The sequence below is a fragment of the Scatophagus argus genome, chromosome 7 (genome assembly GCF_020382885.2).
Source record: "Scatophagus argus isolate fScaArg1 chromosome 7, fScaArg1.pri, whole genome shotgun sequence".
NCBI classification, from domain to species: domain Eukaryota; kingdom Metazoa; phylum Chordata; class Actinopteri; family Scatophagidae; genus Scatophagus; species Scatophagus argus.
In genome coordinates this window covers 8,388,858-8,415,708 of record NC_058499.1, presented here as the reverse complement: position 1 = coordinate 8,415,708, position 26,851 = coordinate 8,388,858, and the positions used below count along the sequence as shown (strand labels likewise).

Here is a 26,851-nt window from a genome sequence, read left to right as displayed (position 1 = left end):
GTGTTGTGTGCTCTTACAAAACTATCAGCTATCTCTCTGAAGCTTCTTTCTTCATTTATTTTTTTTTTATTTTATTTTTTGCAAAAGCGTAGTAGTAGGCTAACAGCCACAAACACTAACCAACAATGTGATACAGTTTATGAACTTGTACTCAAGGGATTAAACTAATGATAAACAGAAAAGTATCCAGTAGAAATGTTAAAGTCCACATTCTGTTGTGGAATGTGAAAGATGTTATCCAAGCACAAAGTCAACTAACTTCCTTTATCATGTGGTGCTCTTCTACCAGTGCACCTTATGGTGTTGGTGCTCCTGTCAAAAATTACAAGAGAATATGACATACTTGCTAATAATTATCCAGTAAGAAATTAGCTTTGGCATCTGATTTGAACAAATGGTGTTTAGAAATTTACAACTGATGTTATACTCTTAGTGTAAATATAACACTGTGGCAAAAATGTGAGAATTAACAAAAAGTGTTCAAAATACAAACAAATAATGCATCTGACACTGACAAGTAAAATGCACACTTACATTTTTAAGGTTAGAGTTGTGAGAAATCTAATTTAAACACGCATTAAGCAATCCTGCTTTGGCTTACTTGAACCTTGTCTCATCTGACTTTTGTTTAATTTATCTGGCACACAAATGTTGTAGTGGATATTCACATTTTTTTGTAAGAAAAGCTTTTCAGGGATTATGGGGGAAAAACATCCACACAGCCTCATTTATCATCCACTGATTTGAGGTCCTTTGAAGCCGTCTTATGGACTTTGTTGCTCAATCTCGGTGCTACTTCCAAACAGGGTCACCAGCTGCTCTTCATAGTTTGCAATGTTTCTCTTCATGATGTCCATGCATGGGCCCAGCAACCTCTCAAAAGCTTTGACATCCATGACTGACAAAAAAAATGAAAAAAGGACAGAAGAGTACATAGATTTAGGAGAGTCGTGTAGAGTGATGTTAAATAATAATGCTGGACATGTGAATTATTATAAAATTGCACAAAATGTACCCAAGCATTTGACGCTCCCCACAGCATAGGCTGATGCTGCTCTGGGCTTGTTTGTGACAAGCGCCAACTCCCCAAAATATTGGCCCCGAGAGCAAGTAGCAATATCCACCTCCTCCTCCTCCTCCTCCTCCTCCTCATGGTCTTTTTTCGTCTGACAAAGAAAGAAAGAGAGCAATGCACACCATCAGGTATGAGAAAAAGCCAGATTGTTTTATAACATTATTTTAGGCGGTGCAAACATACCCTGCTTCTTTTCATGGTGATTCTAACTTGGCCAGACTCGACAATGTAGAAGCAATCTGCTAAATCACCCTGCAATGCAAGCATTTATGTAATTGTGTTTACAAGTGCTCAGTTGCAGCAGACAACATAAAGATCAGTTGCAGAGCAGCTCATACAAAGAGATTCATCACCTGAGCAATAATCTGCTGTGAATCACTGTACACCTTGGTGGATATTACGTCAACTACCTTCATTCTCTCTGAGAGCTGTGGATGAAAGAACATTAGGTTGACGGTGGTTTCACTGCAAATTCATACTGCACTTTCTTAGAGCTGGAGGACAAAGCTAATATTAACCTCTAATGACGTAAGCAGTGGTAGCGTTTCAATGAATGCCTCATACAGCTTCCTCTTCTTGGCATTGTTCTTCACTATTATCCTCCTGAAAGTCAGGCGATCCTGAAACACAAAGAAATAATTTTGTGTGTTTTTTTCCCCCTCTGCCTGTGAAAACACCACACAGTTTTTTTTATGACTATTCTTAAACTCAGAGTAATAATAATAATAAAACTCATATTTGAGAAAGTCACACCACTATTTTTGATCTTGTTCTCTGTGCTTCTCTGGGTAGTGATACTCATTTATATTTTCCAGACTATTCTGGCACCCTTTCACCAAACATTAACTTTTATGAAACAACATGTTTCAGTAGGGGTCGCTGTGAAACAGATTTTAACTTGCGCTCTGCAAACCTTAACACTTCTTAGGATATTTCAAGCAACAGCACCCATGTGCTCATGTCATCCTGCTGCTTTTAGTTATAAATCTTTAGAAGTATCTCAACTGTGTATCATTTCAGCAGGACGATATACACTTTGTGCACTGTGGGAAAGGGAGGCAGCTGCCTAGGGCGCCCTCTAGCTACAAAATAAAAAAAATTCCAAACAAACAAGGATACATGTTTCTGACCTTGTGGTAAAGTGGTCAGCACAGTCTGTTCTGAGCCCTGGAGTGCTGAAGCTTAACATCCTACCAGGCTGCCACTAAGTTAATTGTATACTACTTTAATCTCAGACTCTTAATCAAAGCTCTTTCTTCAGTCTACTGTTAGCTCAGAGGCCCTTTAGCAGCACGGTCCCTGTCCGACCTCAGGGGTTGGTTGAACAGGACTGGCTGCTTGTTCACAGACTCAAACAGACACTACAAGCACCCAGGTCAACAGGGGATACAGCTACAACCCACCCAGTCTTCCCACAGATGACATAACAAAGCTGTTACCCACAGTTTAAGGACACAAGCCCAATGAGTCAGTCATAAACAATCTGCTCCAAAGAAAAGCAGGCTTGCATCCTCTCCATGATAGCATTGACTGCCCCAGTTTTCACATTTTGATAATTTATCTTCAGTGCTCATCTACAGAAGTTCATCCGAGGTGCGGACTTGCCAAAACACGCAGGTTTAGCCTTGTTTGCCTCAGCTGATCTCATAGCAGAGCTCACTGAACGGGTCACAGAACACCTTTTTGTTCAATTTGCACATTCATTAGCTTTAATATATGCATGACTAAAGGTGTAAATTCACATTCAGATGCACGATTAGCACTCTCTCATTTCTTTGCTGCACTCATTGGATTTTATACAATATTTTATCTCAGTCAGACAACATTATCTCACCTATGGTACCAGGTACTAGCACTGTCACAGACAATCTGGATATTTACTGTAAAACATCACAACAGCTGACAGCGCAGCATGTTTTAAAAAGAAAAATCCTGCATGGAGCCTACTGCACTCTCGCATGAAGATTTAATGGTTTACTCACTAGGCACCAAAGGGCTCCAGGCGAGGTGGCGATTATTGTGGCTGCCCTGGGGGTGTTGTACATCAACGCCAGTTCTCCAAAGCTGCCTCTGTTGTCATAGCAGCCTATCAGCTTCTCTGTGTTATCAACCTTCACGAAAATGTTAAACGTTCCACTGAACAAAAAAACACAAAGAAAAAAAAGAGACTGTCAGAGAAAATACAAACATGCGGCAGTCTTATTGGAAACACTGGTTTTACAGATTTACTTTACAAATACGACAGTGACATGAAAAGATCACCTTTCAATAACATAGAAGTTGTCCCCATCATCATATTGATCAATGATGTGCTCGCCTACGGTGCAGAACTTCTCAAACATGGCATCCAGCACCTGAGACATCTCTTCCTGCGATTTGAAATATCAGTCAAACATTTGCATTTCACATGTTGAAACAGTCATGTAGAATCCACTCGGTGTGCTGTTTCTGCTAATTAAACATAACCATCTTTAAAAAGTGCGTGCAGTGCACTGAGCTGTGGCGAAAAGCTGCTGGCCTCAGGCCATGTTCTCCTTTGTATAATTTAAGAGATCGCAGAGCACAAACCAGGGAAGTACTGAGTGCTTATGGAATAATCCACTTACTGGATCCAGATTCTTAAACAGAAGAATGTCCCTACATGCTTCCTGTAGTCTCTGTCTCTGCTCGTCGGTTTTTGGGTGAGTGACCTGCGAATTGAAGCACAATCTTGTAACGAGTGTCCATGATGGTCTACACAGTGAAGTACATTTTGAAGACGTTATGATGTCGACCGTCTAATTCAAAAGTCAGACATACAATTCATACAGTTTTGAAAAATCAACCTCGACATTAAGACAGGATCTTTGCGGTGTAAAACACAGTTTACCCATGGCTCTTTATCCTCCTCATCTTCATCAGGATTGAATGCCTCAGCACACACTGCATGACAGAGATCAACAACTGAATCAAGTAGAAACTCACAAACAGCAAATCCATCATCCTGCTATAATAACAAAAGCCAAATACCAGGGATGATTCAGCGGCATTTCATGCAATAAATCTTTCAATAAACACAACTTTTCTCATCTTAAGTGTGGAGCTTTTGGAGGGAGTGGTGCAGTAGTGGGAGCACAGACCACATTTCCTTCCTGTGTTTTAACAGCTAGATACAGTAGTCATAACAAACTTTTACTTGAATTAACCTCACTTTTTAACAGGACACAAATATGAATAAAATGCTTTATATTTCAATTCATAAATTTATTTAGATTCTGTAAAAACACAATGCATAAACTCCTGAAACATTGTTGATATTATATTTACAGTTGATTAAAACTACTTTCATTTTATTTGCAAGTACGTTCTTTGATTCAGTTTTTAGATTGTGGTGTCCAGCTGTATGTAGAGGATGTTTCCCATGTGAAGTGACAAATGGTGGGACATGTGCTTCACATGTTGCTGAATACTTTCACATACAGACTGCCAAAGATGCAGATTTTAAAGTCTTAAAGCAGCCAAGTTACTCTTGTGAAGCAACTAAACATACTACTATGATGAACGACAGATTTATTGCTCGTAGTACTTGTCCTGATCTCCCCCTGCCTATGTCACTCACTGACATTAATAACCAGACCCGGGACAAAGTGGGGTCACAAACTCTAATAAATCAGCCGTATTATAGTAAGCTGAAGACAGAGACAAAAGACAGATGGAAAAATACTTCAACACTGCTTTTACTGGAGCAAATCTAATGTAGCCTCAGTATTCATGTGTCAGAGAAGCTTTATATGTTTCCAGCACTGACACTGACCAGAGTTTCCCCCGACAGAGCAGGCTCAAACTCACCTGATGCTCTTCTGATGAATCTGTTTATTACCGGAGCTGCAGAAGAAAAGAAGAAAAACAGCATATATTCACATGCTAAGTTTTATCATGACAGATGGGGTTAATGAACCGTGTAGCATAGCCAGCCCTGTGCTCATTAAGGATCCATATTCATTTGGTTAAAACCTGAATAAGAACAGGTGCTTTGAAGTGCAATTGATTCTTTGAAAAAAAAAATTGAATGAGGGGAGGAAAAAAAATCAAATGTAAAATACAGCAAAAAGTGCCAACACAATGCCACAGTATGAAATATGCATTAGATAGGAGGTCTCATCCATCAACAGCCTGCCAGCCAGTGTTGTCCAAGAGGATCGTTTGAATAGCATTAAGAGGAGGCACTGGAAGTGTGACGGAGCACAATGTGACTCCAAAAGAATACAGTTAGTTTACTGACTGACTATGGTGTTCATGTCCTTATGTAACCATTGCAGACAGCCCTGCAGACCCCAGCACTCACTGGGATGCTGTGTCAGAGCTCTGGGTTGCTATGCTACTTGCTGTACCTTATGGCAATACTGCACCGACCATTGTGTTAAATATGACCACAGCTTGGGAAGGAGCAGTCAGTCATATGTTGCGTTGCTTGAATCAGTGCAGACCTGCAGATTTCTACATTCATCTGCTTTGTCCTCCCTCTGAGACATATTCAGGGTGTGGGCCCGTCAGGAAATGAAATTATTCAAATGACCTTAAGGTGCAGGCTCTTTCTGCAAAACAGAAACGTTTTGCCTGCAGCTGCTGTGCACATGAGGACTATGCACATATGAAGACTCAAGACTCGTTCATTAAGCATTATTCAGCCTCCGTGACCATATATGGCAAATGACAGAGCCGTAGTGGATGCAGTGGATGGTGGAGCATCACTGCGCTCACCGTGTCTTCTCTCCCGCTGAACGGGAGCCGCGCACACGGCGCTACATACTCGTAGTCCTAAATAAATGAAGGTCATTCATTTTCACACACTGTCCTGACATACAGTACATCTGTTACCCTACCTATGAATTCCTCGTCGTCGTCCTCCTCCTCCTCTCCGTTTTCCGAATCGATCTGCATGGCCTCGTCAATGAAATTGACCGCTTTTCCAGGTCTTGGGGCCGAATTTTGGTCATTGCCAAATGAGGCCTCTTTGGTCTCGCTTTCCTTCAGCTGGGTGAAGTACTGTAATGCAAACTCGAGCAAATCCCTGGGCTGATTCCTCAACACTTCCACGGTAAAGCTCTGTAACAGCTCCGTCAGTCCTTCAGGAATTTCTATACTCATTCCTGATATCAGTCTATGAATGTGGACAAAACCGGTGGGCTGCGAATTCAAAACAACCAAAAGCATACAGCTGAGATATTTCCAGAAATGAGCCTGAACCGGGAGACGGGTGTAGTCAGACCACCCAGTCAGCCAGCCTGTACCGCGGATCCCTTCTTTTTCTTGAATGAAAATGGCTCTGGGTTTTTGGTCCGAGCATCTTCTGCTGCTTCTGGCTACAGGAAACCCACGCATGTGACCATGGAATCCATGGCAACCACCCATCCAGGGATTACGTATGAGCAGCAGCAGCAGCAGCAGCAGCAGCGCAGAAGCTGCAGTCAGTCGCTAACTACACATAATGGGAAAGAGAAACCCTCTGGTGAATCAATCAGACATCGATTTTCACTGAGGGAGAGCAGACGAGACCTTGGATGTCCGTATCATGTCTGTTGTCCAGTAGCAAGTTTGACATTTCCTGTTTTACAGACATCGTTTGTTTTAAATCTGTGTTTATGTAAGCTAAATTTCACTTTGCATTCATTCGAAATGTAACCATAGAAATGGACATATATATATAGTAAGCAATAAGAGCCCTCTTAAAAATAAAAACGTGCCAGCATAGACTGATGAATACTACATGAAATGCTACATATGATCATTCATTTACAATGCGTCCAAACAGATAAAAATTAAAACTATAATGTACACGATGAACATTGCAGTCATACTGCAACTCCATCTTAATTGCAATTATTAATTACATTCATTAGCTGGATGACAAAGGCTCATTTCTGAGGGACTGTCTCTTTAACGGCGTCTGCAATTTAGACTCTATTACTTGTTCCAGTGGGAGAAAAGTTAATGAAATAATGAATAATAAAATTAACGTCGGGGGACTTTTCAGAACATTGTGTGACTCCCAGCAAGTACTGTACGCTGCCAGAAAGGCTTCATTACAGACTGAAGCGTTCAGGATCTGTAAAGAAAAACTGCTGTGGCAAAGGTATTCTTGGCCTGAAAACAAAGCCTAATAATCAACACACTGCATATGATCATCTACGGTGCATGAAAATGCTGTAATAAGTCATGCTGTCATTTGTGTGGGTCATTTCTGTCTCCGAAATTGACAAAAGAACACTTCTAAGATGCAAATTATTTTTTACAGGTTCTCAGAATAAAAAGAAACCACATTTCTGGGAATTTAAACGTGCTCTTGGACCTGTAAAACCGGCAACTCTCTCTGACAAACCTGAACATTGAAGTTCCCACGTTACTCAGCTCAGTTTTAAACACAATCTCAGCCAATTAGGTAGAATAGAGCAAAAAGATAAGAGAGGACAAAGAAATATGAAATCAAAAAATAAAAGTATGTTCATGACAAACCATAAGTTTCACACCAACCAGGAGCAGGTTAGGTGAGCCTAAAAAATAACAAAACTGCCAAATGTACAACAACCCACCACATCTTGGGGATGATCTTGTTGGAATTTGATAGCACATAGAGGGCAGAGGCCGAAGAGAGATGAAGGGTTAATCCTACAGGTTAGCAGCAAGGAAGCACCTGATGGGGGGAAGAAAAATCTACCAACGTGCACAGCTGTTATCTACACGTTCGTCTGCCCATGTGGGCCTCTGCGGCTGTGCCGCGAGACCCCCACCCACCCATCCACCCACCCACCATCCCCCTGCTGTGGCCCATATCTGTCACTCGTTGTTAACAAGGCACAACATTTTCTCACTTGGGCAAAACATGGGAGCAGGTCCACGGACTGACCTGTAATGCAACACTGCGGCCGCTTAGCTGCTAAACTCGACATTCATTCAGCCTGTGAGCTGTCCAAGGGGTTTTATTTTGGACGTGGGGGCTACAGTTCAACCCCACTGTGATATCCGTGGTGAGACGAGGCAGCTGTTGGTAGAGAACAAACACTGTGCACCAGTCCTGCTCCCTGAACCGTACATCCTGAGGATCGTTACTGCTTAGTGCTTCTCAGCAGACAAATGGGGCTTACAGCTGTGGAATTATCACACGTGTAAAGATCTGCTGTGTCATCCTTAGGTTAAAATAACGCAGTTTTACTGTAAATACAGACAGGAATTTGCCTCACAGTGCAACAGGAGTGAGTGTACTAATGATAGATAATATACACTACTGTTTATCTGGATGCTAAAGTCCTGTAAGAAATCCGACCTTCATGATTGTCATGTTTTTGTTTAGTCCCTCCTCGATATCTAAGAGGTGGACAAAAATTGTAAAACCACCCGCAGCTGAACATCGCACAGTTAAACACTAACGCATTTTACAGCCTCCAAACTGACATAAAACTGAACTTTGACTTCAAATGAACATTACACTCATAACACGAGCTTTCAAAAGCTGTTTTATTCTGTTACTGGCTCTCACATAAGAAGCAGTGGGAGGCGTAAAACCGATGTGACACCAGCCCAGGGGTCAGTTAAGTGTTAATATCGTATAAATAAACATGGACATAATATTAACCATTTGGAACAGGTCCACTTTTACTAGCAGAATGACTTGTTTTACTTCTATGATTCAGCTTTGAGTATATAAATCTCGCACCAGGTGTAGGAATTCATTCATCTCAAACGTGTGCAACAATTTACACCTTCAAAGGAAATGTGCTGACTGTGCGGCTTCCCTGCACATCCACCACACCATCTCCTGGGTGTTTCCTTATTTTCTCAGCAGTTAGTATCTGCTGTCTGCTATAAAACCTGGAAAATGCAGCTTCTGATTCATATGATGGCAAAGAAAATGAAGAGAATGCTTCTTCACCAGACCAGGTGTGAAGCGTTTGTTTGTTTTTTTTATGGTACAAATGTACTTGGCATCAGACTGAACTGCTTATAATCAGCTTTTTTTGTGTGATAGATTTCATTCCTAGTGAAAATGATATCATTCACAGTTTTGAGGTCCAAAACAGAAATAAATAAAAAAAAAGCTTATTCTATAAACATTGTGACTGATATAAAAAAAAGCTGCTTAAATTGTGACAATATGACTTTAAATTGAGGTAGATGTCCAGACTGTGGCTTCTTTGTCAAGCTGAGTTAGATATCGTGGGTCAGTAGCGGCTTAAAACAAGGAGGTGCTTCCTGCTCTTCTACTGTGTTAATGTGGCTATTTTTCAGCTTGTTTGTTTTTTTAATTGAATTAATTTTTTTTATTGTATACTTTCTAATGTCTGTAAGCACAGTAAATCTTGTACTGGATCCAGTTAATTAGGTACATTTGGCTAAATGCAGTGCAGTCTAATAGAACAGTCTGTTTGTGAGGTTTTGTTTCATATGTCTGATCATCATGCAATCGGATGTGCTGTCTGGTTGAACTGCACTGCATTACACAGCGAGGTGTTGGATTAACACAGAGAGGTGATGATTTAACACCTCTCTGTGTTAAACGTAACCATCACTGGTGTAGGATTTATGGTAGGCCTCGCGTAGGACCTGCCTTAATAGTCTGGCCTGTGGTACAACATGTCTCCAGTACAGCATGCAGTATACATAAGCACCATTCTCAAGACGTGTAACGGTGCCCCCTGCTGGACACGGTAGTGTAATGCATCGTTAAAATACAGTAGCCTACATTATGACAGTTCATCTTCTATACATAGCAGTGCCGATGCATGATGTTGGTGTTTTTCAGCATTAAACAATGAAGACACCTTCCGGAGCCATTTCCTGCAGCCTAATCAGAGTGGAAGGAACATTAGACATTCCCTAATAAGAGACTCTTGGAACACACTGGGTGATAATGTGAGACCAGAAGCTCATTAGATCAATGCAGTCCACATTGTTACCCAACAGGAGGTGCCAGGAAAGAGTAAGCAATTTTATCTACTTTGAAAAGACATACTTTTAAAAACAAAAACTTGCAGAATTTTCACTGTTTTCGTTAGTTTGTTTTTTAGCACAGAAAAATGAAATAAATATATAAAAATGACTGCAGAATTACAAGTATATTTTAGGATGCCTGTTATATGTCTCACTTTAAAAAAAAAAATCATGTAAAATTATATTTAGATGTAGGTCATGTTTGGTTTCTTATTGTTACACCATGACTGACTTGTGCCCTGCTGAGCTCAATGCCTTTCATGTTTCTACAACAGGTAGACACTGAGATAAACTAATACAATTTTCTCTTATCACAGTTGTTATGTGATAACATAACACGGTGCACGGACACTGCTAAGATATGTGAACCATACAGTCTGAAGTCATGACATTTACTGTGGCAGCAAATACGCTTGGACTTAATAACTTGAGATGTATTGTATTCATACAACCTTTGTGACAACATTAGCAACAGTAAAACCACAGCATCCAACAATTCTGTCCATAACTTGGATAAACTGCCTCTCCGCTAAACTCTGTATTGATTTTGTTCACTTTCCATCAATTAAATAAAGAGTATCATCAAACAGCAACAAGCTTAGTAGTTATTCAATGAAGACAAACAGCAAACACTGACACCACCTTTACAAAGTGTCAGTGGACGGACAGTTCTACATACCTGTCAATTGGCTAGCAGTGGACCCGACGCATATTTGCTCAAGTGCAAATGTAAGTTGGCTAGAATTTTCCATGAAGTGTCCCTGTCATTTTTCACACACACACACACACACACACACCATCAGCACCCTAATTTGTTAAATTATAAGATCCACTCTATGGTTCGTGTATATTTCTCCACATTTAGTCCCAAAACCATAAGGTTCACATCTTTAAGTAGCAACTTAATTTCAGATACTTGTGTATCGTTAACATCCAAGGTGTCACGATACCAAACAGACAATTTGTCATTTTTCCAAGAAACATTTATTCGATCAAGAGACAGGATCGCATCTTCCCATAAACAGGTCAGTTAAATATTAACAAATTTACAGTCATGAGGAATGTAATAAAAAAAAAAAAAACAAACAATGCTTGCCTTAAAAAACCCCAACCCAGGGACCCCACCCAGGATAACATCAACCACGGTGGCGCTGGAACAAGACTCAAAACCCACGTCCAGCTCCTTTGTTACATGCTCCTCCATTCAGTGCTTCACAATTCATCCTTGTCTGTGTTTGTCTGTGAGGGAACAAAATGTAAAGTTAAGAACAAACACGGAGAAATAAAAATAAATATTCCACCATCTGAATTCTTTGCATCCTTGTGATGCCACAGCAGGTTAAGTGTTCTTACCGTTTCATCATCATCTTCCTCATCTACATTTTCCTCTTTGTCCTCGGAGTCGTCCTCTTTATCTTCAGCGTCGTCCTCTGTTGGCTCCTCCTCTGGCTCTTCTTCAATCTGTAGAACACACACATCATTTGTAACACAACGCACCCACAATCATCACTGAGCTGACACGAGACCCAGCTGGGCGACCTGAAGCTGGAAAATGTTTAAAAAGACAGAAACCCTGCAACTGGGAAATGAAACTAATGTGTTCACAGGCTGTGAAGCAGGAGAACAAACTTGACATATGCACACTGAAACTGAAAGCATTTTCTTTGCAAATGTTTCCAGAGTAATAATAGTATGTGACAGCTGGCAGAGACTTGCCTGTTCGTCCAGGTCTACATTCATGCTGAGTCGGAGCATGCGCTCTATCCTCTCTCCATAAGCCTTTGTGTCAGACAGCTGGTAGCCTGAGCGCAGTGTGGCCGTCTCAAACAGCACCACAGCCAGATCTGATGCAGTCTGATCGTCAGCGTTATCCTGAAGAACACGAGGAAACCAGTTAATGCATGTCAGCTGGTTAAATCAATACAATAAATCAAATCTTAGCCATTTCTGAAAAACTATACCGCTTGCTAAGAATACATTTTACAATAGCAGCAAGTTATTGTATAAATTGCATAATTGTTGCCTCATTAAAATAGTACAAATGTAGTCAAGTGACAGAGGGCAGACTTACATTGACTCTTTTAAGCATCTGCTTGATGAGGGGATGTTTGGGGTTGATCTCTAGAGTTTTTTTCTGGCTGGCATAATAACTGAAAGACAGAAGAGGGGAATTGCCATATGAGCTCAGAGACCACTCAGACATAACACAGCACGTTCTACACGTGCAATTTACAACCATGATAATGACTATAAAAGTTGCTGAAAAGCACAGGATCATTACTCACTTTGTGGAAATGTCTTTCCCTGTCTGGTAAGCCTGTGCCTTCATGATCCTCTCCATGTTTCCTGACCAGCCATACTGACTGGCAACCAAAGCGCAGGGTGAATTGGTTAGCCTCTGAGAGAGGACGGCCTTCTCAATCTGTGGGGAAAACAACACTGTATTAAATATGAATGCCGGGATAGACTTAACTTAGCAGCCGCAGCCAAACTGTATCGCCTCCGTGGCTGGTGTTTATTTCCCATGTCATGAATATTACAAAATAACTGTCTCACTACCTTGTCCTTCAGGGCCTTGTCCTTCAGCCAAGTGGTCAGAGGCTCGTAGTCCTTCTCCAGGGCTTCCCTCTTCTCCTTGGCCTTGTCACTCTCGTCAAATTTGACGCCCTCCTTTGCCACATTCTGGAAGCGTTTTCCATCAAACTCGGGCAGTGCCTGGATGCAGTACTCATCCACGGGCTCTGTCAGGTAGATCACCTCGTAGCCTTTCTTCAGCAGCTTCTCCACGAAGGGAGAAGACTCGGCCTGCAGAGGGCAAACAGGACAGACCATCAATGCCGGGCTATCAAATTTCATATTACCTGAAAAACTTGGTCTATTTGGTACAATTTCAGCATATATTGTCGTACAGTTTACACTGCTTACAGAACACATCCACTCACCTCCTTCCTGCTGGTACCGGCCATGAAGTAGATCTTGTCCTGCTTCTCCTTCATGCGCTCCACATACTGCTCCAGGCTGGCCAGGACAGTTTCGCTGTTGGAGGTCTGGAAGCGCAGCAGCTTGGCCAGACGAGTCCTGTTGGAGTGATCCTCAATGACACCCAGCTTGATGTTGGTTCCAAACTCCTTCCAGAACTTGTCGTTGTACTGTTCCTCTGCGATCTTCTTGATCATATCCAAAGTCTTACGCACCAGCTTCTTGCGGATAACCTGAACGGGGACAAGATGAGCATTACTTTCTGTTTACATTAAGTTTTATATTAACCTTTTCTTTTTACATTTTAACTTTCCCTCCCATCTCTTTCCTGTAAAGAACTTTTTGACTCCAGTTTAAATACAGAAACTTTCCTGCTAGCTTGTCAATAATCTTTATTTTGTATCTAATTAAAAAGTCTTCACAGATACATGATAGAATATATGGTAATAAAACGTTCAATTGCAAAAGCTAAAGAGTGACATTTACAGATAAAATAAATTGTTTATTTAGCATCTAGATGGTGTAGTACACATGTTAGATGTGAAGTTCACCTTGAGCAGTTTGTGCTGCTGCAGAGTCTCTCTGGAAACGTTCAGAGGAAGGTCATCAGAGTCAACCTAGCAAAATAAATTTCAATTAATCACACAGTAGGCAGTTTATGAACAAAGACCAGGACAATCCACATCAGCACATGACTATTTTCACTAGGAGCAAGAAAACCCACTCACCACTCCCTTGACGAAGTTCAGGTACTTGGGCATCATGTCATTGAAGTCGTCAGTGATGAAAACTCTCCTCACAAACAGCTGTGAGAAAAACAGACTTTAATTCAGAAGCCGAGTTGAGGGAATTCTAAAAATATCACTCATAATACAGTCCCTTAAAGTGGATAATGAACACTACTGAGGGACTTACCTTGATGTAGTCATTTTTCTTAGAGCCATACTCGTCAAAGAGGCCGCGAGGAGCTGCAGTGGGCACAAACAGGATGGACTTGAAAGTAACCTCACCCTCAGCTGTGAAGTGGATGTGGGCCATAGGATCCTCACTGTCCTGTTAGAGAAAGTTTGATTTGGTAAAATAACTTTGTCTGCCTACGATGTACATGACTGTTTGACGAGCAGCTGCTGTTCTGGTGCCCACCTTAGAGAAGGTCTTGTAAAAAGCTTTGTACTCATCCTCCTCAACCTCCTTCGCTGGTCGCTGCCAGATGGGCTTGATATCATTCATCAGTTCCCAGTCCCACACAGTCTTTTCAACCTGCAAAGAAATATGTTAACACATTTTCAGGAATGACTGTAAAACACCCCCCCCCCCCCACACTCAGACCCAATGATTTAGGGCTTGAAATGACCAAATAGCATCAACTTAGAGAGATCTGTAATTCCATTAAAAAAAAAGAACTACTCACTTGAATTAAATGAACAGCTAAATGTGTTAACGATGTGATTTTGAATGAACAAACAAAGAAATACTGTAACAGATGTTCTTGTCACAGAATTCATTTGGCCCTATTACCCACACCTATAGAAACATCCTACCTTCTTTGTCTTGGGCTTGTCTTTGTCTTTGTCCTCCTCCTCTTCCTCCACCTCTGCCTCATCTTCATCAACTTCTTTCTCTGGTTCCTCTGTTGTCTCTGAATCTTCCTCAATGGGCTCTTCGACTGTCTCAGTCTGGTATATTGAAGGGGAGAAATTATATCATGGCCATGTTTTGTTTCCATATTTGTCAGTTTCATAATACAACTCACACTGGTATCAGATAAAAGTCAAAGTGAGGAAGAAAGTGTCTCAAGTCTTCACCTTGCTGGCCCACACGTAGATGGGGAAGTTGATGAACTGAGAGTATTTCCTGACGAGGTTCTTGATGGTCTCCAGCTCCAGATAGTCTGAGGCCTCCTCTTTCAGGACCAGTCTGAGTTTAGAAAAATATATGGAGGATTTAATTACAAAGTTAATATTACTGTAACATTTGAGAGTATTAAAAAGGAAAACAGCATTCAGGTGTTACATGTTATGCATGGAGACAATTAAAACAATTAAACGGGAGCTAAAATTGCTATGTAATTTTAACGTAAATAAAAAATGTAAACCCACGTGATGGTCGTTCCTCTTCCCAATGTGTTCCCACGGGGGTCCTCAATGACGGAGAACTGGTTAGAATCGGACTCCCAGATGTGCTGAGTGCCGTTGTTGTGCTTGGATGTCACAATGACTTTGTCGGCAACGAGGAAAGCAGAGTAGAAACCCACACCGAACTGGCCAATCAGCTCTGAGGTTGACTGTCCCTCAGACTGCATCTCTGTCATCTTACTGAGGAACTCACTGGTTCCAGACTTTGCAATGGTACCCAGGTTCTTCACCAGCTCCTCTTTGGTCATTCCAATACCAGTATCAGTGATGTGGAGCATGTTCTTCTCCTTATCAGACTGGGAACAGGAACAACACAGCAAGTTACCAACACAGCAAGAACTATTAAACATTTCCAATAAAGCCAGCAATAGACAGTAAATATGCTCCACTCCCTTTCCTGTGCATACTTTAATTTTGATGGTCAGCTCTTCATTGGTGGCCAGTGCGTCCTCATTGGTTAAAGACAACAAGCGAATCTTATCCAGAGCATCTGAGGCATTGGAAATCAGCTCCCTTAAGAAGATCTGAAACAGATAAACAACCATTTGTTCATTAGTCCAGCCCTTCCTGAAGAGCTCTGTGAGCCGTAACATCACAGGTGGCCTGCAGGGCTTAAGCTCTGACTGTTTTCAGCAGGGAATCTTTACTGTTAATCAGATGGACTTTTTTGTGTTAAACCCCAATCGTAACTGCCAGACTGCCAAACTAACAAAGTGAACACAACATAGGACAGCCATGTTTACCCAGAACTACTATGTAAAACCTTCATCTTGGAAAGGTGATTACTGTACATCAAAATGCTATTTATTACTGCTCACCTCCTTGTTCTTGTAGAGAGAGTTGATAATCAGCTTCATCATACGGTTGACTTCAGCCTGAAAAGCATGTTTTTCTGACTTTTCTCTGAGTTCCTTAATCTGTGCTGCATTCAATCCGTCCAGCTGGATGGCCTCCTCCTCTCTGAGGATAGACAGATGTGTGTGTGTGTGTGTGTACACAGGTGAGATCAGGGATGTGCACAATGAAAAAAAAAATCATAACAGTTCACAAACAACATGTAAATTTGCTCTCTCCTCTAGGGGAAAGTGTCCAAGTTGAAGTCAAGACACGCGATTCCCTGTCTTAATGAGGAACGTGCAGTAACCTTGCAAAGCTTTGCCACTGATTCAATTCAAGGGTTGCTATGAGAGTTTATGTGCATAAGCTTGGTCACGCTGACCTTGTGTTTCTCAAGGTTTAGTCGACCTTTCCTGCTAGGGACAACCAGAGTTCACTGAACAGTGACAATATGAAAAGATATTCAAAGAGGCGCCTACCTCTGCACGACCTCGTCATCTGTTCTGGAGCCATCTCTGCTTTTACCAAGATCCTCTTCTACGGTGCCGTCTACGTCAAGTTCATCCTCTGCCTTTACTGCGGCTGCCAAGGGACAAGAAGTTGTTGGATTAAAATAAATAAATTATACTCAAGAAACACGTGAAGCTGTATCTGGAGAAATATACAATGTTTGAGATTTTTTCATTTATAATGATGCTGCGCTAAGGCGCGATTAAGATGGATTTTTCTTATCAGAATACATTTACATGCACGCCATACTAACGGTTTTTCAATGGGGATGTTAACTAGCATGAAGCAGCCTTAATACAGAGTGTTTCAACTAGAAACTTCTGGAAAGGCAATTGAGAATAACGCACAGCCTTGCTCCTAGAAAGACGTTCAAGCCAAATCAACCTTCCAGTCAATAAGAAATGAGTCAAATGTAGCTTAAAACGGCAAATATATGTCGGCTCTAGTCATGAATGAGCAGAGAAGAAGCACAGGATCAAGTTAACGTTAGCTTACTGGCTAATGTTAGCTGAAATTTTAGGTACTAGCAAATGAAAGGAGATAGCAAATCTTTCCGCTACTCACCAAACGCTAACAGTGCGAAGAGAAGACCTATCACCCAAACTCGTTTCATTTTGAGATACAGCTCGCCTGACGATGTGTATCTTCAGTGCCTATAACAAAAGCCGGGAGCTCGTTGCACGCAGCTCTGCCTTTACAAGAGAGACTGACAACCTACCGCTCCCACCAAAAGAGCCCACTCTATTAAACCCGTGACAACCGACCAATGGCTGCGCACCACGCACGACCTTCGACCAATAACAGCAGAGTCTACGGTGTATGTTGTCCAATCAGAATCTTCAACATAAGTCAATACCCTAAAATCGTGGCTGGACACCATTGGCCAGGAATGAATAATCAGCACATCACTTCCTAAAATTCACCTCAATGTGAAAAAAATCTCAGTCAACACTTTAGTTAATCTTTGATTTTCTTACGCAATCCCACATCCAGAGGCACACTGAAGCTTGATGACATTGAAGATACGAGTGCGATTTTGTAGTTGCCCGTTTGGTACTGACTGTAGCATTAAATCTGGTCTGTTTATGTCTATGTTAGTCTACATTATATGTTTTTCATCTTGTATGTGTACATGGTATAATATTTAGACTGTCTGCACTGTCTTTCCTGTAAAAGCGTGGATCCTGCTGTTGGAGCATACTCTGAATTATGAACATACTAATATAATATGTGCACCTCTCACCTTTGTCCACAAGATGACCCTGTTGAGTTACTGAGACTAAATTGCACATAATGAATAAAAAGTCTTTGTTTTAAACACAATGTCTGATCAATATGTGAAAAAAAGCGAAACTGTGTCATACTGATATAAGTCATGGATGAATAAACAGTGTGTAACATCACCATACAAATGCGCTCATTATTGTACAGTTTGCTTATCCTGTTTGATGGGTGTGTGGGTATAGGATTAACGCAAAGGTGTCAAATAGCATTTACAGTTGCAGTTGTGTGTGTGTGTGTGTGTGTGTGTGTGTGTGTGTGTGTGTGTGTGTGTGTGTGTGTGTGTGAGAGAGAGGGAGAGAGAGAGAGAGAGAGAGAGAGAGAGAGAGAGAGATTAAATACAGGCTAACATGAAATCTTGACTAAAAATTGTTTTAAAAAGTAGAACTTTTGATGAAGAGTCTTAATGTTCTTAAGTTATTTATCTTTTAAATCTGTCATAAAAACGTAATTTTGACTTATTATGAGGAATGACGTAAAGAAAAATAAATATAAAACAAATACAAAAAGTAAAAATAAAAATTTATCAAATACTAAATCGAGTTTACAAAGTCACAATTAGGAAACAAGAAGTCAAAATCTCAATGTAAAGTGTCATAATTGTTTCTTAAAAATTCAACATTTGATGAATTGTCTGATTGTTCTGATTAAATGTTTGGTTTGTTATAATATACTATGTCATAATGTCAAATTTATGAGATTTTCGAGAACTAGTCAACTCACAAGTCTGTCCATTTGACTATCTTTGGCTTCCAGATCCTGATCTGTGCATTAGCTTTAAATCATGCATATTTAATACACAAATCTAATCCATCTCAGCTGCTTAGTGCACAAAGCAGGAAGCTACTGAACTCCAGACGCATCAGTTTCTGATTCGCTGGTTGGCTGGGACGTTGCAGAATGCGGAAGTGACGTATGAAGCGACCATCCAGGGACTCTTACGGTATTTACAGTGAACCCAGACAACTGCATGCTATCGTTAGGGAGTTCAGCTCGACCTACACACGGGCTGCCACCTGAAGAACAGCCATGCCGCCCTTGTCTTTGCCCCTGTCGTCTCTTCTGAAGCACAGGGACTGTCTGCAGAAGGCGAACATGTTCTACAACGTGTTACACGGTTTACCCCACCGGCCGTTCACATCTCGCTTATGGAAACGGAATTTCGCCGCTGTTGCACACGGAGTCGGCCAACTACTGTCACATCAACCCAGAGCCAAAAACTACGCAGCATCAGTTTGTAGCAGCTCTTCGGACGGCCAGGACATGACAGAGAGGCTGTGGTCTGTTCACAAAGAGACCAAAAGGCAGATTGAAGGTATGCACCTGTCATTGAGATTTTCTCTGCGGTGAGTACAAAACTGTCGCTTTATTATAACGCTGTTATAGCTGGTGTTTCCATCTGAGGCTACAGCCGTTTCTACTGCCTCACTGTACTTCATCCTGCTTCTGGTATTTTACCAGAAATATACAATATAAAGGCTTGTAAAATATAATGCAGCTCACCACCTTGCAGTATGTCCAGTGTTTGCTGAGCATGTGCCAGAGAAGAGCTAATTCACCTTTGAGGTGATTTTGTAAGTGGATTTGATTATATATCAGGGTGTTCCTATTATTTTGTCCACTCTGGAACAAGCACCTCCACTGAAATTTAAAAGGTGTCATTACCTTTGACCAGCAGCTCACGCATAATATGCAAGAACTCCTGATTTCCGAGTTGATGTTACCGATGAGCAAAATAAAATTCTAATTTAATAGTATGTGGGCAAAGGTTTTATATAGAATATTTGTTTGTTTGAGCAGGAAGCAGGCCCATTTTGAGAAACGATAACTTCGGCGTGTTTACTTAAATTCATTAGTGGTACTGAGAAAGAGTGCAGGTACTTCAAGAATCTTCTCCAGTGGACCTCTGTCTTAACATCTGTCTTAACATACGTCTGTCTGTCTGTTTCGACAATGAATGGAAACCAGAAAATAGCCTGAGGTGTTTCTCTTCTCTCAGATCTGATTCCGGTCCTGTCCACTAGCTCGGTCAACCCAGACACCATTTTCGCCAACAATGAGATGAGCCTGCGCGACATCGAGATCTTTGGCTTTGACTACGACTACACCCTGGCGTTTTACTCCAGTCACCTCCACACTCTCATCTTCAACATAGCGCGGGACATCCTCATCACTAACCACAGGGTGTGTGTGTGTGTGTGTGTGTGTGTGTGCGCGCAGTGTGTGGATCTTTTCAAAGCGGGTCACTTCAAAGCTCTTGTTCTCTCCACATACAGACAGAATCAGTCTGCTCAGCTGAAATTGATTTGTAAACTAATTGAACAGAACAGGACAATAAACAGTGATGTGTTTACTTTCATGTTGGCCATTTAAGATACTTCTTAAATGAATTACGCCATCAAGCATAATTTTTACCAACATACTCCTTTGATGTTGCTCACTTGTGACTTGAAAGAGCCGACACCCTGTTGTACTGTAACTGATAATCTCAAACCAATTTTTAATTTTCTATTTTTTTTTTAATTTAGTATCCAGAAGGCCTGCGAAAGTATGAGTATATTCCTAATTTTGCTGTCAGAGGACTTCACTATGACGTTCAGAAGGTGAGAATTTCTCTGCTTACCGAACTCAAGAGACTGAAAGTTGTTTTATGTTCTGCATCGACGGCACCGCAGGCTCAGTGTGAAGCTCATCTCTGTGGAAATGCTGAATGATTTGTAACAGGCACTGCTGATGAAGATAGATGCTTTTCACTACATCCAGTTGGGAACAGTATACAGGTACCTGTGCACGGCGTTACTTCTCTCACACAGGGTAGTGGGTAATAAACAATACACTGATGTCAGATGTGACATTCACACAGCAGTGTGTGAGTAGAGCGTGCTTCTCGGTAATCAGGCAACACATTTAGACAGTTAAGGAGTGTTTAAATTTATTTGATGGAATCACGTGACATTTCAGGCTGTGCATCTTGTAGTTTTTTTTTTTTTTGTTGTTGTAGTTTATCATCACTCTTAGGAGGTTGCACACACACCACAAATGACATGAAGTGAACTGTCTAAGGATTTCATATTTTGCGTTTTTACAGGGGTCTTCATCCGGTTTCTGATGAAGAAGTAATCGCCATGTATGAAGGTAGTCACGTACCTCTGGAGATCATGAGCGACTTCTATGGCAAGGTGATGATCGTTTCCTCCTTTGTGCGTGACGAAAGGCACACTACAGGAATACAAACGACAGAAAATAATGACGTTAATCACTGTCCTGCAGAGTTCCCATGGCCACACCATGAAGCAGTTCATGGACATATTCTCGCTGCCCGAGATGACCCTTCTGTCCTGCGTCAATGACTTCTTCATGAGGCACAACATCGACTATGAGCCGGTCCATCTCTACAAAGACGTGAAGGTGAGCTCTCCTGTTATTCCTATACCGTCTCTGATCCTTATTTGCAACAACCTGACAAGGTGATTCAGTAGAACTTGGTGTCAGTGTGTGGAAAGATATTAAATCCCTACACGTGTACGTAAATGCTGCTGTATTTACATGTTTGCACTGTGCTGTGTGACACCCCGGACATGCAGTACCGTCTTAATTTTAGCTCTGAAAACCGGCGTCTAATTTTAGTGGAGCGCGTCTGTTCTCCGGTGGCTCTGCTACGTCAGAGGAAGAGGGGCGAGAAATCAGCGCTGTGTTCTCCCTTTGAGGGCAGCTGTCATGCCGCTTCTGTCTACTCTTTGTGACGCTTTAGCGTTTTTGACAGATTGCTGTCATTAAAAGCACACTCATTCTGTTCCACGTGTGCCTCTCATATCTTTTCAAGGACACCCTGCTCGATCCTTTTTTATTTATTTTTTTCCTCCTGTCAAGCCTGATTTATTATTCAGCATTAACCCTGTCTTTTGCTTTTCCTTTGACTTTTGTGGACATCAAATAATCTCTGCATTTGATAAACTAGCTTTAATTGTGCCCTTAAATATGCAACTTTGCAGCAGAGAACAAAGAGAGCGACTTTCACTGTTTAAAGTGCAGTAGAAACTTTCTAACCGTCTTCAGAGTAACTAAACTCCCGGGTCTGCTTTCTTGATATTTAATTTGTATTCAGAGATGCACTCCTTTGTGCTTCCAAGTCAACCGTTTGTATACAGAGCAAAGTGTTGCTACTGGAGCTGAATGCTAACATTGTGTCACTGAAGTCATGACTTCCTGGCTGAGGGCTGTTTACTTTTTCCTCTTTGTAGGAAGCCATTAGAGATGTCCATGTCAAGGGCATTATGTACCGAGCTGTGGAGGCAGATATTGGTAACGTTCTTTGATTTATATTACGTTGTTTGAGCTAATAAAAAATGAAATTACACGACCACATCTGAGTTGTTGCCAAGACTTAAAAAAATAATTAATTTCTCATGAGACTGTCATGTACACATAAATATCAGTGCTTTGTTTGTGCGGATTTTATTGGCATCACTCACCCCGTCCTGTCTTTCTCTCTTCCTCTGTTTTCTCATTTTCCAGAAAAATACATTTGCTATGGTGAGCAGAGCCATGCTGTGCTGAAGAAGCTGTCAGAGCATGGAAAAAAGATGTTCCTCATTACCAATAGCCCATTTGACTTTGTGTAAGTGTGAGCGAACAGAGCGCATGAATAATTAATAACATCATGTTTTGGTGTACTGGTGTCTCATTGGCACTGCTGTATAAAGCCCCAAATTTTATATGCAGGTAACCACACATCAAAAGGCTTTCTGTCCGCAAGTGTTTGTATTTCATTGTAAGTCATTAACTGTGAGCCTCTTTTAAAGTCAGCCTTGATGCGTGAAATGACCAGCTTTGTGTAGCCAACCTAAAAAAAAGGTTTCAAGGATCCCGAAAGCATTAAGCTTATTGAATGTCCTTGATTTAAAAGTTTATCACATTCAGTCAAGGAGAGGATGTCTACACACTGAAATGAGCAAGTTCCCAAGTTTTTGCTTCCTCCCACATCTAAACTGGATGTTCTTCATTCATGTTTACAGTCTACGGTTTTGTCTTCCTGACCTTTTTATGTTGCAGTTCTGTTATGTTGGTTTATTCCGTGCACATGATGTCATCATCACATGTTGTCTGCGTGTGCTAGAACGGGGATCCTTTGTGGTTCTTCCCTTCCTCCATTTTTTTTCCCGTTAAAAGTTTCTTTGAGCTTGAGTTTTTCCTTGTCCAAAGTGAAGGTCTAAGGGCAGGGGGTGTAGTGTGCTGTGTGCATTGTAAAGCCCCGTGAGGCAGCTTTGATATTTGTGATAATGGACTTTATAAATCAAGCTGACTTTGTTTGACCTTGCAGTGTCCCTGCAGGTCAAAAAGACCCTGCAGTTTTGAAATGTTGCATGAGTAAAAAACTTGTGAATTTGAACATACACACACACACACACAGCCTCCATCACTCACACTGTCCACAGCAAGGCTGGCAGTTTCATGGAATCTTATCTGAAGTCCTGGTAACATAGTACACAATGGACATGTTGTTGCTGGTTTATCACTGTTCAAGATGTTGCTGACTCGGTAATGTCTTGCCTCTTCGCCCGTGTCAGGGACCGAGGAATGAACTACATTGTCGGGAAGGACTGGAGGGACCTGTTTGATGTTGTGATTGTTCAAGCCGACAAACCTGGTTTCTTCAATGACAGGAGAAAGTAAGTGTGTCTTGTTAGGCCCGTGCTGTGCCTCTTATGTCCCACTAGGGGGTCTCGCTGTCAACAATTGCAACAGATGTGCTTACATCTATGTTTGTTTGAGAGCTGCCAGTGTTAGAAGGGGGTAAGATTTGTCTGGGTATTTGTTTTTTTTTTCCCCTAGACCATTCAGGCGAGTGACAGACAAGGGCGTGTTGCTGTGGGACAGGATTCACAGATTGGAAAAGGGAAAGATCTACAAACAGGTGTTGTGCCCCTTTACAATTTCTGACAGTTCCTTCTGGATAAAACTTGTGCTCGTTTATTTATTTGAATTGTGTGTTTGTGTGTGTTCGATCCTTGTAGGGAAACCTTTATGAGTTCCTGAGACTCACCGGCTGGAGAGGATCCAAAGTGCTCTACTTTGGTGATCACATCTACAGTGACTTGGCAGTAAGCACAATCCGGGCATATTTACAAGCAAAGGACTCATTATATCTACACCAAACACAGTAATCTGAAAGATGATGAACAAAGCCCTTCTTCGACCATGTTTCACTGAAGTTAATCATTTTATGCATCTGTCTAAATCTTAGCGTTCTGTTAGAAGATGCACGTAGCTGAGATGCTGAGCGGATGCTTGAAATAGAACAAAGATACTGAAATAGCTGGTCTCACAATGTAGTCATTCGTGTAAGCACTGTCAGTAGATCTACATTGGGTTTGGTTGACAGGCATTTTAATGAGTGTCCTGATGCATCACACTTACCACGTCTACAGTAGCGGGTATCACTGCACCTTATTTACCTTTTCACTCCTGTAACCTAGCAACTTTCCAACAGCTGCCCCTCGTTTGCGCTAAACAAACGAACGGGCATCAATTTTTTTTTTCCTCGTCACAACGTGTTATAACGACTTGGATGCACGAGTTTGCCCGATCAGCTATAAACTGTGATAATGAAAGACAGGGTTTGCATTTTGGCGTAATGCTTCACTGGTGGCAGGCAGCCAGCCGTCAAACATGTCGTCTTGCTTATTTAGGAAGATGGAACATGGCGTGCTGTGGTTTACACCTACCGCAGCTCATACTGTAGTCAGCCTGAGATGAGATCATTACTGCGAGTGGACACGGAGAAGAAGTATCTCTGAATTGCTAAGGAAGGGAGGATGGAGGAATATTTTATTTCTGCTTCGTGCAGAATCCAGATACACAGGAGAATCCCACATTTTCTTTCATTTGTCAGCATTGTCTAATGCATCTGAGTGTGCGCCACTGCCACTAGTGTGGCGTTGCATTGCGGCTGTACTGCTGATGTGCTGTGTTCGCCCAACGGCTGGTATATAGGAGATGTTTATGTCACGGGTGAGCCATAAATACGAGCGTGACACTGTGGGATGACAGCAGCGACACACTCACGTTCAGGCCGCGCTGTATGATATGAATTCCAAGCCTATAACTCAGTGTACAGTTTATAGCACTCCATGTCTTTTATTACTTGACAGGTCATGCTGTGCTTGACTAGTCTCCTGGTCCTTTTGCTTTACAGGATCTGACGCTGAAACATGGCTGGAGGACGGGCGCCATCATCCCTGAACTGAGGAAGGAGATCAAGATCATGAACACGGAGCAGTACATACACATGATGGCCTGGCTACAGGCACTGACTGGGCTCATCGAACAGATGCAGGTCAGGGATTGTTATAAAAAAAAACAAAAAACATTTGTGTCTGCTTTTTTGGCTCATCCTCACGTTTCTGCTCTTGACATCTGTGCACTGCCCCCGAACAGGTCCACAGGGACCCAGCATCTCAGGCCGTCGTCGAGGAGTGGATCAGGGAAAGAGAAGCCATGAGGTAATGGAGATGACAACTTCAGCAGTCAAAAGCAGTTTTGATAATTTATGGAGATCTCATACAACTTCATTTTCCTGGTGTGAACGTGTTTTCACGGCAGGGCACAGACGAAAGACATCTTCAACAGTCAGTTCGGGAGTCTCTTCCGGACGTACCACAACCCCACCTACTTCTCACGCCGTCTCTCGCGCTTTGCTGACATCTACATGCCCTCCATCAGCTGTCTGCTCAACTACGACTTCCAGCACACCTTTTTCCCTCGCCGTACTCCCCTCCAGCACGAGTCGTCCTTCTGGCCCGAACACAGTCCAGCTGGCATAAGTGTCTCCTCACTCCTCCGTTCCAATTAGAGAGAGGGAGGGAGGAAGTTCAGAATCAAAGACAAGCATTGAATGATCTGCTCTGCTCACTCATACTTGACTGTAACTTTTTTTTTTTTTTTTAAGTTTTGGGACATTGTATCTTGCCACATTTTAAGATGTGCTTAACTGGTAACAATCATGTAAAATGTTGAATGTTTGAATGTTACCAAAAGTAACGGTACTCATTATGCAGGATGGCATGATTCAGAATAATGTATATTATATTGTTGGATTATAATTATTGATGCATTAATGTGTTTTTCATTTTAATGTTGAAGTTGGTGAATCTGGTTTAAGTACTTTACATAGTTATTGTTGCCTCTGGGATCAGTAAAATTTAATCTTTATCTATAATAAGCTTTAAACTAGTTATTGATGTACTTCCTCTCGAGTAATTCATTAAGAAGAACAGATTTATTGCTTTTTAAAGCCAAATGACATGCAACAGAACGAGCATTTAGACATTTAGACATTTAGACAATCGTGGATTCCTTGTTTTTTACATTTTCATCATGCAGAATTTGAAACACCGAATGCACTGACTGTTTTAAGTTTGTACGTTGTATGTTTGTATGTTTGTGTCTTGGTGTCTATGAGAGTAGGGGTAGTGAAGTAACACAAAGATTATGCAGTTACACAGTTTAAACACTAGGGGGCAGCCACACGCCAATCTTACTGTGGATCTGTGCGGAATGAATTGTCCTCACTGTCTGTTTGCTTTTTTATCCTTTGCGTCTGTAAAGCTGTTAAAGAGAATGTCATTGTAATACTCCGATGTGACATTTACATCTCAAACTTCGTTGCCTTAATCTCTCGTTCACATCTCTTCAATGTACTTATTGTAATAGCCTGGTGTAATTTATGGTAATTCAGTTTTTCATTAATCGTTACTTTAATTTTTAAGCGCACATTGTGACACACATTGCATGTTTATGTTCTGAGATCTTTGCATTTTCCCCCACACAACACAGCCTGTAAGTCTCACTTCAGCAGCTAGAAATGTTCATATTTGTCAAGGGGGGGGGAAATGCTATATTTAGCATGTGTTGCTATTTGAACTGTGAAGGCAGCAGTGGGTTTAGTGGGTTTGACACTTTTTTTTTTCTTTTTCTTTCAGAAAATGTGTGAAATGTTTGCACACGTGCTGGAATGAGGGCTCGAGAAGAATATATTTGATATGTAAGCTGGAATCTTAGAGTTTTTAAT

General features: G+C 41.4%; 2 protein-coding genes across 2 annotated transcripts; one reads left to right on the top strand and one right to left on the bottom strand.

Moving 5' to 3' along the window:
- Positions 1-42: 42 nt before the first annotated feature.
- Positions 43-17,241, bottom strand: hsp90b1 (heat shock protein 90, beta (grp94), member 1). The gene is made up of 28 exons (XM_046393743.1): positions 17,065-17,241; positions 16,470-16,572; positions 15,972-16,113; positions 15,561-15,677; positions 15,118-15,449; positions 14,824-14,935; positions 14,560-14,694; positions 14,162-14,278; positions 13,934-14,071; positions 13,747-13,824; positions 13,570-13,635; positions 12,982-13,251; positions 12,599-12,844; positions 12,325-12,461; positions 12,111-12,189; positions 11,756-11,911; positions 11,393-11,500; positions 5,938-6,241; positions 4,904-4,939; positions 3,945-3,997; positions 3,682-3,765; positions 3,338-3,444; positions 3,058-3,211; positions 1,594-1,695; positions 1,429-1,503; positions 1,259-1,327; positions 1,016-1,166; positions 43-898 (listed from the first exon to the last, which is right to left on the bottom strand). The coding sequence occupies exons 1-28, from the start codon at positions 17,111-17,113 to the stop codon at positions 765-767; spliced, it is 3,654 nt and encodes a 1,217-aa protein (XP_046249699.1). The 5' UTR covers positions 17,114-17,241; the 3' UTR covers positions 43-764.
- A 1,399-nt stretch (positions 17,242-18,640) lies between these two features.
- On the top strand, positions 18,641-26,667 carry nt5dc3 (5'-nucleotidase domain containing 3). Its single transcript, XM_046393741.1, has 14 exons — positions 18,641-19,096; positions 19,781-19,965; positions 20,310-20,384; positions 20,506-20,561; positions 20,870-20,960; positions 21,052-21,189; positions 22,023-22,083; positions 22,297-22,399; positions 23,349-23,450; positions 23,614-23,695; positions 23,796-23,882; positions 24,977-25,117; positions 25,219-25,283; positions 25,384-26,667. Exons 1-14 carry the CDS (start codon positions 18,811-18,813, stop codon positions 25,631-25,633), a joined length of 1,722 nt encoding a protein of 573 aa, XP_046249697.1. The 5' UTR covers positions 18,641-18,810; the 3' UTR covers positions 25,634-26,667.
- The last annotated feature ends 184 nt before the right edge of the window (positions 26,668-26,851 follow it).

What these genes read in the sequence shown, in the direction of transcription:
- hsp90b1 (XM_046393743.1), bottom strand. Translation starts at nt 17,113, where the DNA reads ATGAAACGAGTTTGGGTGATAGGTCTTCTCTTCGCACTGTTAGCGTTT. An exon ending in AGATGCTTAAAAGAGTCAAT is followed by an intron (nt 11,912 to 12,110) that starts GTAAGTCTGCCC and finishes CGTGTTCTTCAG; the next exon opens with GATAACGCTGACGATCAGAC. An exon ending in AACTTCTATGTTATTGAAAG is followed by an intron (nt 3,212 to 3,337) that starts GTGATCTTTTCA and finishes TTTTTTGTTCAG; the next exon opens with TGGAACGTTTAACATTTTCG.
- nt5dc3 (XM_046393741.1), top strand. Translation starts at nt 18,811, where the DNA reads ATGCCGCCCTTGTCTTTGCCCCTGTCGTCTCTTCTGAAGCACAGGGAC. An exon ending in GACCAAAAGGCAGATTGAAG is followed by an intron (nt 19,097 to 19,780) that starts GTATGCACCTGT and finishes CTCTTCTCTCAG; the next exon opens with ATCTGATTCCGGTCCTGTCC. An exon ending in TGAGCGACTTCTATGGCAAG is followed by an intron (nt 20,961 to 21,051) that starts GTGATGATCGTT and finishes ACTGTCCTGCAG; the next exon opens with AGTTCCCATGGCCACACCAT.